The sequence below is a fragment of the Apostichopus japonicus genome, chromosome 8, assembly GCF_037975245.1.
Source record: "Apostichopus japonicus isolate 1M-3 chromosome 8, ASM3797524v1, whole genome shotgun sequence".
NCBI lineage: Eukaryota > Metazoa > Echinodermata > Holothuroidea > Aspidochirotida > Stichopodidae > Apostichopus > Apostichopus japonicus.
The window spans coordinates 12,400,869-12,417,826 of record NC_092568.1 but is presented as its reverse complement, the minus strand read 5'-3'; the positions used below and the strand labels follow the sequence as shown (position 1 = coordinate 12,417,826).

General features: G+C 36.2%; 1 protein-coding gene across 2 annotated transcripts in view; it reads left to right on the top strand.

Annotated features, from left to right (window-relative positions):
- The first annotated feature begins 493 nt into the window (after positions 1–493).
- LOC139970427 (N-acetylgalactosaminyltransferase 7-like) overlaps positions 494–16,958 on the top strand; it is a 40,634-nt gene continuing 24,169 nt past the window's right edge. For both annotated transcript variants that reach the window (XR_011794147.1, XM_071976085.1), the window contains exons 1-4: positions 494–902; positions 3,498–3,775; positions 8,133–8,299; positions 16,411–16,624. Coding sequence is in view for 1 of the 2 variants with exons in the window: in XM_071976085.1 (XP_071832186.1) it covers positions 759–902; positions 3,498–3,775; positions 8,133–8,299; positions 16,411–16,624 (803 nt within the window). In the remaining variant the exon portion in view is untranslated. The remainder of the gene's footprint in view (positions 903–3,497; positions 3,776–8,132; positions 8,300–16,410; positions 16,625–16,958) is intronic.

Sequence of the window (16,958 nt, the reverse complement as noted above, 5' to 3'; positions counted from 1 at the left end):
GGACGAATAATGGGCTTAAAACCTTGAAAAGTGGGGCTGACGGGTATTGTGGGCCGCGATGTAGAATCACCTACAAAAGCAATGATCCACAGGAGATGCGATGAGGTCGAACATGATGTGACTGGTGACAATCTTCAAAAAAAAATATATTGGGAAAATACTTGGTTCACTCAGGCAAAAGTGAACATCTAGTTGGTCATTTTCAAGCCCGAGATGTGCCATTTCCGGTGATCTGAGGGGTGTCAAAACCAGAAATTTTCTTGTACGCTGCGCTATAGTCATTCGCACCCCCGGGTTAGAACATCCTGGATACGCCCTGTTTATTTATATTGCTTTTGCCAATTTTTTTTTTGCTGTCCAGGTTTCGAATTCTGTGAGAACTTCCATTCTCCCCCTCCCCCACCCCCTTTCTCTCTGTCCCCCCTCTGGCACGTCACTGATTGTATTTATACGCGTTTTGGTCTTTCATTCATGAAATACCCTCTACTGTGAATTAATCTATGGGATTGTCAGAGCCGTATATACGGCACTGGTGGTTGTAAGACCTCTGGAGGTTGTTTATGATCAGCGCCATCAATTGCCTTATAACCTTTCACAGAATCATTACTACCGAATCTGTTACTTTTTGACGAGCCTGTTTTCTAACAGCAGTCACAACTTACCAGCCCAAGCTAAGATCATGGTAGACTACCTTGAACCAATTACTTTGTAAATTGTACATGCACTGAGTGGTTCCGCGATCTCGGACTGATGAAAAGATGCCTCGATTCAAGTTGAAGAAATGTTTAGTTACAGCTTCAATATGCATAATAACTGTATTCTTAATTAGATCTTTCACTTTAATTCATGAAGTTACAAATGACACCCGATCTTTCGTGGAGGAAGGGCACCGTATTCAGAAGGTAAGATGCGTTAGGGCCCAGGCTAGCACTAATAACTTATAAAATTCTAAGGTAGTATTGTAAGGTGATGGTGAACTATCACTCAGAAGATGTGTTCTAGGCTAAGTTAGCGTATCAGAATGGTTGTACGCAAATTAGTTTCCCAATTAGGCATAGCCAAGCTATAATTAATGCCATGTCTTAGGACCTGATGTATTATACAACTTGAAATATGCTGAATTTGTAGGCTAACTAGAATAGTTACTAGGCTAATTGTAAGGCATGCATGCTTGCATGATATTTGATTAGTTAACCGATGCCTGGTCATGCTGGGAAAGTGAATATCTAGGCTGCTCGGTTGCAATGTCAGGATGAGCGTAACGCTAAGAACCAGGCATCAAGAACCAGGTCAGGCACAAGGAAAATATGTCAGTCCCCTGATGTAGTTTTTATTTTTCATGAAGTAATTGAATTATGAATAAGGAGAGTAAACCATTATAGACCAAAGCCTATTTCATACTTCCAGTTGCCCCTGACCAATGACCTTCCTTGTCAGGCCTGCTAACAGTCCCAACATAGCCATGTGTTATATCCATGTGGCACTGGATGATTTATGATGAAATCAACAGCAGATTAACTGACATTAGATACTTTATAATCTTGGTTGCCTACTTTTTAAATTGCTCTAGTCCTTCCATGTGTTCCCCCGCTCCCTCCCTCCCCCTGCTCCCAATAGTTGAATGTATGATATATATATAGAGGTTAGTCTATGTACCATGGTTATTAGAATTAGTAAGTTTAAAGAACCACTTAAGACTGAATTCTGCTTTAACAGTAGGGTTGGGCGATATATCGAAAATTATTATTATCGCGATAATTTTTTTTCAAGACGATATTTTTGGAGGATTGAACAAATGACGATAATTTCTTGTGAAAGAAATTTGAAATATGTAGAACAAAAAAATTCTCCGTTTTATGTGTAAATGTTATTCTAGCATTCCATGGTTAAGAAAGTTGAAAAGAAATATTTTATCAACTTCATTTACTGACTTTTGAACTTCGTAAAAACCCGTTCTTTACAACATTGACTGTATAGAGAACAAAACTCTGAAAATCAGTAAATTACCAACTGTGTACGAAAAGTAAGTTGGTACACCTTTCTAATTTTACGAAAGATCGAGCAAAATACTTTCGAAAAATTCACGCGAAACTGGCATATCGTGCTAAATTCAACAAGTGTCATGTAAACAAGGCTCTAGTACACCCATTTATGAATAAACCAGAAGACCACATTTGGTGTAAAGCGGGGGAAAGAAAGTATTTTCTAGAATTTCCAAAAAAAAAATAATAATAATAATATCCTACCATAGTTAAGTGTATAGTAAATAGCCTAACCACTTCGTCGGTTACGGAATTCAGGTAACAACAAAAACACAACTAATTGTATTTTGCGAAGTTGACGATTTCTACAAGGACATGGAAACAATATTTAGCATTAAGTTAATCACGCCTGGTGGCCTAAAACATGGAATTACAAGGTTTACCTTCATAAAGATGGCCATACTGTAGCTATTAGGGCCTTGATATCATGCTACAGTATGTCTGTATGGTATAGACTGTGTCTCGTGTATCATGGGGAATAGATTGTTTTGTTCATGAGGAGGAGTCGGTTGGCTTGAGGTGTGTTTTACTTACCTTAATGTTACGGGGATATTTACCTACTTTCCTTGAACGTCTAAGATAATATTTCGCATAACTTTACGGATCCTTTTACTGACTGACCTAATTAATTCTAGAGTGGACCCAAAAAAGTTTACTCCATGAAAAGTTTTTTGGAACCGTGCCAAAAATGTTAACAAACAGGTGTTAGACAGGGGGGTTGTTTTGCAAGGTACCTGAGAAAATTTGAAGCACATTGTAGCCTACCGTGATATTTAAGTACGGTTAAACACTGCAGTTGTAAACTGATTGTTAGGCAGTCTAGAAACGGGGCTATGCGGAACGTAGTTTGTTTCATAATATCGACAGTTTTGTAAGTTAAACTTTATAAAGATTGTAAGACAGATTAATTCTCTTTTCATTTTATCACATAATATAGCTACTCTAACTTGTCATTTTAAAACTTTCATCAGTTTCGTGACAATTTAAATTTATAAAGTTAGTCAGTATTTTGAATCCTCAATTGCGATTTTTTTTATCGCCAGACACGCAAATATACTTAACTTTTCCGGGGGCCTTCGCCCCTGGACCCCCCAAGGGGTTCCACCCCTTGACCCCAACGGGGCTCTAAGGCGGGCTCTGAACCCCACGCCATTATGCTCGGTGTGTTTGCTGCGCGAAAACACCGGTGGGAAATCGGCAGTTGTTTTTAGTGTGTTTGCGAACACACTAAAAACAACAAGAAACAATTATCGTAATTATCGAAATATCGCGATAATTTTTGAACTATTTATCGTGACATTAAAAAGCAAATATCGCCCAACCCTATTTAACAGTACTAAATTGTGTTTGAATTTTCTTTATTTTTGGCTCTAAAATTTTGCATCTGAAAATCTTCTTTTAGCTTGGTCTTTATGCAGGAGATTATCCATCTTGTTTTTTATTTCTCTCACACAGAGGAAAGGTGCAGTGATAAATTCAAATGGTAAAAATGCAAAAGGAAGAAAAGATTTGCAAGAAGAGTCACTGAAACCATTTCTGAGTAAAACTGTGGGTAACTTTGAGCCTGGTCCGATACAGCCAGTTCCAGGACCAGGAGAGGGAGGTCAACCAGTCTCCACTAAACCAGAAGAACAAAAAGATGTCAACAGGTTAATCGATGAGTACGGTTTTAATCAGTACGTCAGCGATAAAATTTCACTGGACAGAAACATCCAGGACCTTAGAAAAGATCAGTAAGTACATCCAAGCATCCTCCCCTGCCCCTTCCTCCTTCTCTCTCTTGCAAGCTATTAATGTCAGATCAATTATGAAAAGGAGAGTTCATTGAGAGTGCCAGCCCCTCCCTCAATCCCTCTAATCTTAGCCCTTAAGTAAATTTGTACAAACTGCCGTGATCGTTCATAAAAAGTTTTATTTGTCATGGATACACTAGTTCTCTTGGGCAAAGCATCGATCCAAATTTCTCTGAAAGTTACCTCATTCACAGTGTTGTCAACTTTTGGTTCTAGCCTTTGTTTGTATTCAAGTGACATTTAGCATTACCATTTGCTTGGCGTTCATACACTATGAACCACTCCCACCTTAAATGTTGGTTGGGCAATTTACACACAATATTTAGTATATCCTTCAGGAGGGAAATTAGCTTCATTGCTCCAAATTTTGAACAAAGAGAATCCAAAAGTTGAATCGTCCTTATCATAGTCAGTCCTGTAAATCATTTGATTGAACTTTGAAATAGTAGCTCATGGTTTATGTTTTCACTCCCATTGCAGGCTGTTGAGATTGGTCAGTATTTAGACATAGTTTGACCTGAAGTTGAATATTGTTCACAAAATGATGTCCATTGACCCGGCTTAGATATCCTTCAGGCAGGCGTTTGTGGTAACCATTTGCAAGAGTAGAGAATGTAAATTTATTTAGCTAAACACTAGCAAAATAAGTGAGCCTAATATCTATCTGTCTGTCTACTGTATCTGTCTTTTTGTCTTCTCATATTGTGCTCTTGAATTTGTTACATGCAGTAACCTTGGAGGATTGCTAATTTTCAAAGTTGAATATTTCATGACTTCTATCCGTCTTGGTTATTTGAAATGTAAAATTTACCCTTGACGTATTATTCAAGTACCGTTTCATGAAAGAGTTGAGAATGTACTCATTTTTTGGGGGGAATTTGTGGTAAAAATGGAAATTGTGGTTTCATGGCAGTTTGATGAAGATGAGAAAAATGGCATATTATTGAATCATTGCTACTGTACACCTGTCTTGCATTGTATGAGTCATGAAAAGCCACAAACCTTTATTTGAGGGTGTGACTACAATCAACAACAATCTGTTAATATGTTATATTGGACAAATATGATAAAAAAACAAAATCTGAGGTCAAATATTTATTGGTGAAATTAAAGAGCAAATATACCTTGAATATATGAATAAAAATTTGGTCCTTACAAATTTGGTGATATTTTGTTTAAGTCCAAAAGCCACAACTTTGTCGAATTCATTGCCAAGAGGAAGACAAACAGCTGGCTGGGGGGGGGGTGGGGGGGGACAAGCACCTCCTCAGTTAACTGATGTTTGATGAGCCTAATGTTTATCTGGCCTGAGAGTGGTAGTTCATGTCGAGGCCTAAAGTCTATTCCTGTTTGCTTGTTGTGTTGATCCCCCCAAATTCTTTTAAGGGCAGACTTCATCGTCTCAAATTGATGTCACTGCATGCGGTAAGTTCCATTTGGCGATCGTTCTTTCGCAAGCTGGCCTTTTTGAGCAATCTCAATGCCAAAACAGTTTCAGGCAATTTCATAAATACTTTTCCATTTGATGGTACAGTAATTCAAATTAAGTGATGTCGTCAGAAATTGGAACAGACCCAATTTGGTAGTAGTTGTCAAAAGTCTTGTAGGCTTCGTAGGCACTGTTAATGGAATCTTGAATACCACGTCAAGTTTTTTCTAGTAGCTGCTCCACACATCGTCGGAATTCAAATTTTCCACTGCTATCTGCAATGCGCTCTCCTGTGTCTTTGCCCTTCGGCTTAGTGCAATTGTCAATGACTGCTTCTTTTTGTCCAGGTCCGTCACTAGTTTCCACATTTTCATTTCATTTATCCCCATCTCACAGCTCATTTGTTCAGTCAAACGAGGCGGAACTTTGTAGGATTGAGCCATTGTCCTTGTTCTTCAGAACTTCCCTCTGCTACCATGAAAATTTGGTCTGACTTTAAATAATCTTCCTCATGCATGTGTGTTCTTCACTATAAAACAAAACGGTATCTTCACAAGATGGCTCCTCACTCCATGGAATGCCAAAAGTGCCAAAGGTAAAGGTTAACAATTTAGACATCAAATAGGCCTTTAGAAGTGTATATGTTAATTTTGGATAAACTGATCACAATGAGTAATAATTAAGTCAATACTGGGTAAGAAATAAGTTTTTACCATGTGTGAAAAAGGTGTTGTTGATAATAAGCAATTGCCACAATAATTTAGCAAATCTTGCACTGTTTGGGTCTGTTTGTGGGTAGCATCTATTGGATACTGATAGTTTACTACTTTGTTCCTCTCACGCCTGTCTTCAGTCTACTGGTATACACTTTCCCATCTACCTATTACCTCATGAATTGGTACTGGTTTAGCACTGCACCCCCCTCCCACCCCCTAGAGCACATCTAGGACGCTTACATTCTCCTCCTTCCATATCTATCTACCATTCGTAAGTTAACCTGTGTGTTCTTTTAGTTTAACTTGATCACTTTTGAATTTAATAACCTAGTAAAAGTCAAGAATGTGGCAATTTGCGATTTGCACTTTCAACTGTGATATATATATGCAACATTAAGAAAAGCGTCAGAGTCCAGGCGACGAGATCTTCTACTCGCCCGTTAACCTTTACCAGGATGTTAGAAAAATCTGGGTGGATACAGTCTCTTACAATTTGACTTATTGAAATCTTACTTTGAGTAATACTTCAGATGCTTCTTATAGGATAACTTGCAGATAAAAGGTAAAAATATGTAGTTGAAAATATGACTTTAGCCCTGTATAAAGTGTGATTTTGATGATACGGCAGTCACTAGTGTTGTTGAAATGTCCAATTATCACCTAATCGTTAGATCCAGCAAGTGCAGTGCAGCTAGATATGTTTATAATGACTTACAGAGGCTTCTGTAACTTATGTATCTCCATATTCTGTTGTTTTTCATTGCTATTCCTTTCTAGTTATTTGTTAAAAAAAAGAGAGGGGGGGGGGGTGGTTAGTAGGGGGACTGCTTGTAATAAACATGCTTCTCCACTGCCTTGTATTTATGTAAATATATAAATATACCATTGTACCATTTATATTGTGTGGAAATAAACTCAAAACTCAAATCCACTAAATGCTGGAGACATTGTTAATTCATAAGGGACTCATCATATTTTGTCTTAGAAAGAGGTGGAATAAGACCCTGATTTGGTGTCACTTGATTGATGAAGGGATTGTGAAGTGGTGCATGACTGCAGTGAGGCAGTGAAAGGGTGCCTTGACTTGCCAAAAGTTAATAACTGTTGTCAATGGGAGAAGCAAACATCATTTACAGGACTGTGGGAATGTAGTGTTAAAGGACTAAAATAGCCAGATCATATGAGGATAGAAGGATAAGGACACAATGCTGTATAAAATATCTCAAGTAAAATAAATTGCACTGTTGAGTTCATACTGTAGGTGCCATATTGTGCAATGATATGTGCCACAAGGAGCTTACATACTGAAGCTGCTCAAATGTTGTTTTTTTATTTAATATGCTTTTGATTGATATGAATTATTGAGGGTAATGATGATGTCAATATTAGTAGTAGCTTATATTAAAATCTCTTTTAAGATTTAACGGACAACATTTGCAACCATCCCCCCCATCTGTACCTTCCATAATAAAAATAAAATAAAAGCCTAAAAGCAAAATACAAACAACAAAACAGTCCTGTCAATTTAAGTATGGAAGCACAGTAATGGATAAAGATAAAAGTTACAAATTCAAATACTATTGACTCCATAATGTCATTTTTAGACTTGCCCAAGTCTTGCTCATGCACATGGATAGACCCCAAAGTCCTGATTTTTCCCCATTAAATAATGACTTACAGAGGCTTCTGTTAATTTTTTATCTTCTTCTGTTTTTTTTTCATTGCTCTTTCTTTCTAGTTATTTGCTAAAAAAAGGAGAGGGGGGGGGGGGGTGGTGGATAGTAGGGGACTGCTTGTTAAAACCATGCTTCTTCAGTCCTCCTCCTCAACCTTGTATTTATGTAAATTAAATACCATTGTACCATTTATATTGTGTGGAAATAATCTCAAAACTCAGAGACCCCAAAGTCCTGATTTCTCCCCATTAAAAACGTGCACCTTTAAATGTAGTGTTTTAGTTGCTGTCGTATTGACTGAGTGCAGCATATAAATTTACATCTAGAACTGCCCTTTCAAAATCTGTTCCTTCAAATACTCTTTTTTTTACAAGTTTTGTCTGGAACACTTTGTTTTCCTGAATCTGAAATACCTTGAACATTCTATAACTTGAATGTAATTTTTATTTTACTCTGTCCTTTTTTTCTTGCATCAGATGTAAGTACTGGCATTATCCAAAGAACCTGCCTTCAACTAGTGTCATTATTGTCTTTCATAACGAGGGCTGGTCTACCTTGCTACGGACGGTTCACAGCGTCTTCAACAGATCGCCTCCTCATCTTCTTAAAGAGATACTACTAGTCGATGATTTCAGTACCAAAGGTTTGTTGTTAAAAATTCAACCATTTTTCTTTTACAAACTTTCGGTTTCTGATCACGAAGAAGTAGTACTGTTAGTAACCGCAAGTTGTATTGTGCTTCAAGTGTTTGATTAATGATTTAAAATTGCTTTCTGTTTTTGAAGTTAATGAGAATGAGAAGACACAAAAGAGTGTGTTAATATTCTTATAGAGTCAACAAGAATGTTTGAAATACATTCTACACATTTTATTAAAAGTGCAAATGAAGAAGGGAAGGCTAGGAGGTTGTTTGTGGGAGAGGAAGGGGCCGTTAGGGGGGTGGCGAGGGTGATAAACTGTATTGTCTTGACTATAGGTAACTTATGTTGATGTTTCCAGCATATCTTTGGTAAACATTTATGTAATTTGAAATATGACTTTACGGCAGAATAGACAAGAATCGACGTCGATGCTTTGAAATCAGCTGTCACTTAACGATGTTTCTGTAACTCTCTTCATATTTCACCTACTGTAAGCACTGAAATGTTCAATTGTCTAATTCAAACACTTTGCAATGTTTGGAAATATTTTTGAAATTTTTCAACATCCAGGAAAGAGCTTTGAAAACTGTCAGAAATTGTTAGCACACAATTAAAACGTTGAGTTCAAAGCTACATGTGAAGTTTCAGGTGATTAATCACGGTGCAGTATTTGCCACATTAAGGTACCATGTCTTTGTTCACATGTGAATTATCATTAATCATCCAATCTTCATGCAAGGCCTCTTTTGTTTTCTCAAATGCTATAAATTAGCAAGTGATAAGAAAAGATTCCATGTTGCTGCTACAAACATACGCCTACACTTCACTGAAGCATTGTTAATGTCCTTGTAAGTTGTATATATCTCCAAAATAATCATGGCGCATGAAAAGATCCCAGTTAATAAGTGGTTCATTCATACTTAGTAAAGATTCCTAAATCCTATTGGTCCATTCAGGTCAGCTGATCGTGGTAAATCCTGTGAGTAACGCACGGTAAAATTACGGGGCATCTTTTTAATAAATCTTTGGTTATATGTAACCAAAAATGTTTTGTTTTATGATTTTTCCCCCACACAAATGGTAGTGTATGAATGAACAGGGTTAATCAACGGTCTAGCGTGCGTTACTCACATGATTAATGCACTCCGGGTGTTAATGCTATCGCTGGATGCACTCGGGCTCCATCCTCGTGCATCGCTTGCATTATCCCCCGATCGTGCATTAATCCTGTGAGTAACGCACTCTAGACCGTTGATTAACCCCCTATTTAAACGAGTATCGTGCCCAGTCTTCAACACAACCTATGTGAAACCGAAGTGCTTAGGATGCTCGAGTACCCCAGAAAACTTACAATAGAAATGGTCACTTTTTCCAGTCAAGAGATATCACGTTTTAAATTGTTTCCTTCTAGACTGAAGACTTCATCTAAGTCTAAAGATGGCTTCACCATACTATTAGGCTTTAAAGTTTAATTTTTTCTTTTAATCTTTACTTTTGTTCTTTTTGTTGATAGAGGTGTTATTGACTGAAATATTGTATATTTGGTATGTGGGAATAACTTCTAACATACAGTTGCAAGGGTGAATAGGATAAATAAAACTAGTTTGACCTCAGAAGTCTTTATAGATGACATAATCCATCAAGGTCGAATTGATTGTTTGTATTTGAATTCTCTCTCAGAATCAAATGATGTACTGTAATGGCCATCTGAGATTGATATGACAAGAATGAAAATATATTTATATATTCACTCTGTAATTTATTTGTGTCTTAGTCGATTTGTTTTTAACTGAAGTAGACTTCAACTGCAACAAAACTGTTTGCACTGAATATTCATACTGTCAGTAACATTGCATTTTGATTGGTCAACAACTTTGAGCTTCAAGTTTTGGGTGTAGAAAAATGTTGACTCAAGTTGAGTAAAGTGTGAATAACTCAGCAATGGATGTTTTTCAGATTCTATGCTGCATTCATGCAGCATTTGCAGAGTGTTAGCAGGGGGTAGGTGGGGGAGGTTGGTGTGGGGGGGGGGGCAAAATACCTTATAGAACAACAGATAGATTACAGCATAGGAACATCTTTAAATAGTAGAGAATTGCAGAATAGAAACTTGAAAAAAAGTTAACGCTTTTCATGGTAATGTGATAAATATATATTCCAGTGAATTAATTATAGTAATAAAATATCTAAAACATATTTCATGTTTGTTCCTGACACAAACTTAGACGCTAAAACAGCCACTAGCCAAAATTTTCAATCCTACTGTAGGCATAATTTTTTACCCAGGCTCTCAATTTTAAGACAAACCAGATTACTCACTATGACATTTACAGCATACTTGAATTGCATTTGTAAATCAAAAGTATAAATTGGTTTAGCTTTGGGGTGTGTTGTGGTAAGATCGAGTAATTAAAGTATGTCTCCTAAATTTTTATTTATTTGCTATGAAAGCTTCCAAGAAAAAACAACATTAAACATGTACAGAAGTGTCACTTATTTCTAGAATTACGTCGCAGCAACGAGTCTCACGGTAGCATCCTCTGTGGTGGAGTCTTACAGTGAGTACTATGAAGTCACGATACCAGAATGTGTCGCACCCATTATATCTGGCGTGTCTAATCTCGTAAATTATAAATATGATGACGGTTATTGGTGTGTCGAAGGCAATTTTGTTTACAGTTTACAGTTTCGGGCATGTTAATTGGATTTACAGATTGGGAGGTAAAGCTTTCATAGATATAAAAACCATGTTTATGCTTGGATGCATGGCTGGGCAATGGACCATGACTGTTGGTGATGCAGAGATAATTACAGGATCATCACAGTGGGAAGTGTCATCCAGACTCACGGCAGCCCTTGTAGCATTGGGGGGGGGGGAGGGGGGGGAGGAAACTTGGCTTAAGGGTAATCTTAGTACATTTATTCACTCTGGAAGTTCAATATATTCTTTGATTTTTCCAAACTTTTTAGACTTTAAGAGTTTGATTTCTGATGCAAAATTCAAATTATGTAACTTTTTGCCATGGCATCCTCCTTTAGTTTGTTTTGGTAAATATATAAATTTATGGATCTTGCCTTAAAGCAAAGCTGACGACAAAAGTTTTAAACATCACAGTTATTCAAGACCTTGGTGAAATAGTTCAGGACGAGGTCGAATCAAACCGTGAATTCTAAGTCCTGATATCGAGAAACAAGATTATGCAATTGAAAGAGATACAATTTCGTATCCAAACAACATATGCACTCCGATATACCTTAATGTATAGAAATTTGTAACATTTGTTTTAGCCCTCCCCAGCTTTGACCAAGTTCTGAGGTCAACATCCACTCTCTCTTCTCAGTCTGACATTGATTGAAATATTATAATATTGAATATAATTTTTTTTTATTACAAACCATCTTTTATAAAGGGTGTGAAGACTCACGTACAAAGAAACGTCTCATGCAGGTAATCTGACCTAGTTTCGAATGAGGTGTAACAGAAGTGTTAGACACCACCATCGATCCCAGAAAATACACACACAGCTTGCTACTGTCGGTAATTAGACACTAGTGTACAGTCAACACATACAGCTACGGTCAATACCCACAACATAGTGAACATAGCAGGGATGGACATCTCAGGTCTAGATAAAAGAAAACAAGGTATTACGTTTCATTACTGTCTGCATTTTGTAGCGACAAGAAGAAAACTTCACTTGCAAGCAATGGAAAGTTAACTTTTTCAGAGCGCTGCACACGGTTTGGGGCGAGTCTTCAATGCCTTTAAGAATTGTCCTGCATTTTATGATGATGCAAAACTATCAAATAAGATGAGACAAGGGCCAGTCCCTTTTTGTTCTTCTTCAATCCCTGTGATGATCACACAACTCTGTTTTCTCTCTGTCTGTTCAACCGCGACAGCTGGTAAGATGGAAGAATTTATAACGACGATAAAATGCAATAGAAGTTATCGAGAAACTTCAAATATGTGAAGTTTAGCACCTGATCTGTGCAAAACTGTTACAGCAGTATTTTCTGTTGCTAGAATTTGAAACTTTGTGTGGAGGTAGAGATCTTCTGCACAAAATTGTTGGAAGATGTGAGAAATTTGATATTTTTAAAAAATTTTAAAAAGTTTTGGAGGAGAACATTGGTTTTTGTTTTTATGAGTTTTAAATGTTTCAAGCCTCATAAATTGGACCTCTCTCTCTCTTGCTGAATAAAGAAAAAACTAAATTATACCCCAAGGAGCAACAAGTCTTGGTTTGCCTGTTTTATAATCTTTTCTTTTCTTCCTGCACTGGAATGGAAAGAAGAAAAGGCAAAGAAAAATCATGGAAAGAGTTTTTCTGTTCTTTTTGTCTTTTGCTTGTTTTGCAACAATTGTGTAAATGTTGTTTTCAAAATGGCTACAATGGCCCTGTCAATTTAATGCATTATTATGTAAATTAAAATCAAAAAGCAATTTCGGAAAAACTGTTGACTGAGTGTTCTGATCAAATCACCTGTGGGATCTTGGTGTGAATGTAGTCAGCATGCAATATGGCATGAACATTTCAAGGGCCGGAGTATTGTCTCCAACGTTTAACATGATCCAATTTCTGCTTTTTTTCTTTTCCTTCTCGATAGTAAATTACTTTGGTTCTCAACATTAAAAGTATTCCAAGACATTGACAAATTGTGGGGGGGGGGGGGGAGGGCTTCAGTTTCACAACGAAATATAAGTATAAATTTTATCGTATAAATAGTATAAATTTGAAACTATGATATTTTATATATATATATTTATATATTATATATTGAGATATTATTAAGAGTATTAATTAATATATAATTTTATCGTACCAAAAGTATAAATTTTGTAAGTATAATTTACATATGATATATTTTATGGATATATATATATATATATGGACATATATATTATATATTGAGATATTATTAAAAGTACCAATTAATATATAATTTTATAAAAATTATAAAAAAAAGATAACTTTTTGTAAGCATAAGAAACCAGAGTTTTCTACGCCAAGGATAATAAAAGTTTATCTGATACTTTTTTGGCTTTCTTCCTTTGTTATGGTTTCGTACCAATTCTTTAATTTTTAAGTGGAAGAAACTTGATCTTCAAACAGTCATATAGCTAGAAGTTAGAGAAAAAATAATAATACTTGAACATCATTTGATGTTTACCATATTTGGTGAATTTTGTCAAAGCTCAGACAAACTTTTATATAAAGCAACAGGTAATCCTTTTTTCTCCTTTATTTTTGTTGTTTGTTGTTGTTGTCTTATACCATGCAGAAATATAAGATGTTAGTTTTATCATTTGTGTTGGTTTGTACTTTTGCGAGCCGTAAGATGTTATTATTACACAAAACATGTTTTGCTGATACACAGTGTGGTTTTGACACACAGATTCTCGCACATTGAACTCCTTCGTGTGAAAAGCGATGTACATGTTTGAGTCATTGCAATTTACAAAATGTGCATCACTTATATGCTATGTATGCTTCATTGTAAGAAGGGCTGAAAATTCACCTCATCATTTCAGAACATTATTAATAGAAATATTCCAATCTGATATTCTTTGGAATGGAATATTTGTAAAATTTTCTCCCTTCTTGCTTCTTGACATGTCTCCGAAATGAGTGAACATACCCAAAAATATTGCCCCTCAGTTTCATGCATATAAATGGAGTCGTTAATTGTCAGTGCTGGTTGCTGCCAGCTCATCCAAGGCAGAAAATAACCCATAGCTCGGATATCCGAGACCTTTTCCCGCTTTAGTTTACGTATATATACTGTATGTGATTCAATCACTGCTGTGGAAGTTATTCATTTCAGCTGCCATTGATTAGTATACTAATAAGGACACAGCTGGTCATTGAACAATTGGATCACACCTAACCATCTCTTCTCTGAAAGCACTCTGTAGTAATCCTATTGTGTCTCTTATACAGTTTCCTTGTCGCTCTAGCGGAGATAATTTAATATGCTTGGTAATACCACACCAGCTGACAATGGTTTTGGTACAGACAGTTGGAATACGGTGTAAAAAATTGTGTGTATGGATATGTCCACTATATATGTATATCACTGGTGATTTCATTTCACTTTAAAAGAGCATGTGGAGTTGGATTTCTAATTATTCTCAAGTCTTCTATTTAAATTAATCGATATGTTTACCTACACAGGCGTTTGTAGACTTAGATAAGCGTTAATTACCAATTTTGTTCTCTTCATTTGTGTTTTGTTAATTACAGTATAAAAGTGGATTTTTCCCATTGGTTTGGATGAATTGTCACTCAGTAATGCACTAAGTGTGACTCAAGCAGATTAACATAACATTTGATTATATACTTAACTTGAAGTCCAGCTTTAATTTTAAAAATAACCCTATAAAACATTGTCATTATCAAGAAAAGAAAAGAAAGGAAAAAAACACTAAAAAATATATTAATATGCATGTAAGAAATTTTGATAACTCCAGCATTTCTTTGTTTTGATCCTCACCTCTTGAGCTACTGCAGTCTGATATATGGAAGTGTCTTTCACCCCGCCACCCCGCCACCCCTCATCCTTTCCTTCCATGCAGGAACACACTTTGAATACCGACCCTGCATAACAATTCATTCAAAATCATATCTTAACGCAGAGAGGACTGTAGTTGAGAGTAAAGATGACATGAGCATGCATAGTTAACAGATCAATATTACTGTATACACAGCTCTTGAAATTTGACGATTTGTACCCAACCAACCAAAAAGCAAATTATTAAAACATATATTTCACTTTTATAGTATTAACAGTTTATACATTGCTACTATGTAAACATGGATTGGCCTCAATTATTTATTTTATATGCCACAAAATATTGATTATTGATTCCCCCGTAAGTTTGCTTTTTATTTTTCTGTGGTGGATTGTGTGCTTGAAATAGCATTCAGGGGTTGTTGCCCAGTCTAAGGTGAAAGTACTTGATTTCTGCTTAAATTTCTTATTTAACAGATTTTTATGATATTTTGATGTTATCCCATAGTAGCATGTAATAACAGTTGATTTCATAATTGAAATGTAATATCAGGGATTGTGTTTCCCAGTTTTGGGGCAAGGTACAAGGTTTCTTCTTAAATTTCTTGTTTAACATGTTTATATGCACTTTAGATATCCCATAATATCTTGTAATAGTGTTTACTGCATGTTTGAAATGAAGCATTTAGGGATTGTTTTCGCAGTGTTAGGTTATGGTAGGTAGGCCTTATATGTTCTCTCCTTAAATTTCAATTCTTGTTTTAACAGGTTTATGGATTATAATATCCCATAGTGGCATGTATTATATGGTTTACTGCAAATTTTGAAAAGCAGCATTAAAAGGATTGTTTCCCAGCACTTTCTAATTCAAGTAGTTTGTTTTCCTCTTCACGGTCTGCTCTGTTATAGAAATTACAGACTAGTTATAGGGAAGCTATGTTTAGCTTGCTCAGTACAAACTAACAATAATAGTCAAATACTAGACAAATACTTGACTTGACTACTAATAGTCAAATACTAGACAAATACTTGACAATAATAGTCAAATACTTGAGTTATTGCTTTCATTATTCACTTTCATTCTTTTCCTAATTCTTGTTGTGAAATGGACAGCAATGTTCTTGCATTGATTCCTGACAATGACATAAACCTTGGGGGGTAAATAGGATGTAGCATAATATATAGCTCTATTGTTGAATGCTTGACTGCATGCACACACAAAAACACAAAACCAAAAACACAAAAAAACAAAACAAGAGGGCAATCCACAGAGTTGCATATCTCATCGCTAGCAAAACTACACTAAAGATATGCATTTGACGTTAGATCACATAATATTTCACATCAGTTACCATGTTAAAGTAAATTGATAGCACTTGACATTCTCATCATTTCTGTGAAGGTTTCATGTCATTTTCACTTAATTTGACCTCTGACCTCTAAGTACTGGCATCTTGCAACACCTTGCTTTGAGTGAAGCTGTCCAGGGATGCCAGTCTAATAGCCTCATATCTGTGTTCTACGTACAGTATATATATATATGCATGTAGGTGGATTTCTTTCATCTTTTTGTTTCTCTCTGTTTTGTTTAAACTAGGTCATCTTCAACAACCACTGGAAGACTACATCAGGGAACCAAAGTTCTTAGGGAAGGTCCTACTGCATCGCAACGCGAAAAGAGAAGGTCTGATCAGAACGAGAATCATCGGTGCCCAACATGCTACAGGAGAGGTACTCCTCTGGTTGGACGCTCATTGTGAACCCGGCTATAATTGGCTGCCTCCTCTTCTAGCACCGATTGCTGCAAATAGGTAAAAAAAAAATCTCAACATCTCTTTGCAGCCACTTTCTCCACCTCCTAAAACATTCTGACCTTTGACCTCCCCTTTCCCATTCCACCTACCCAGAGGGGAAGGGGGAGGGAAAGGGTTGATGTATTGAGAGGGAATGCAATGTAAAGCAATTTAAAGCTAATATTTAATTAGGATATAAACAAGAGGTTTCTCCCCTTATCCCATAACTTACCTGTCTCTTCTCTACTGGTGCACACTATGTTCCATTGGTACTCCATAACTCCAAATAAAATGAATCCTACTCTCCTGATCCAACCAGCTTCCTCTGTTAAAATATCGCATTCAAAATCTT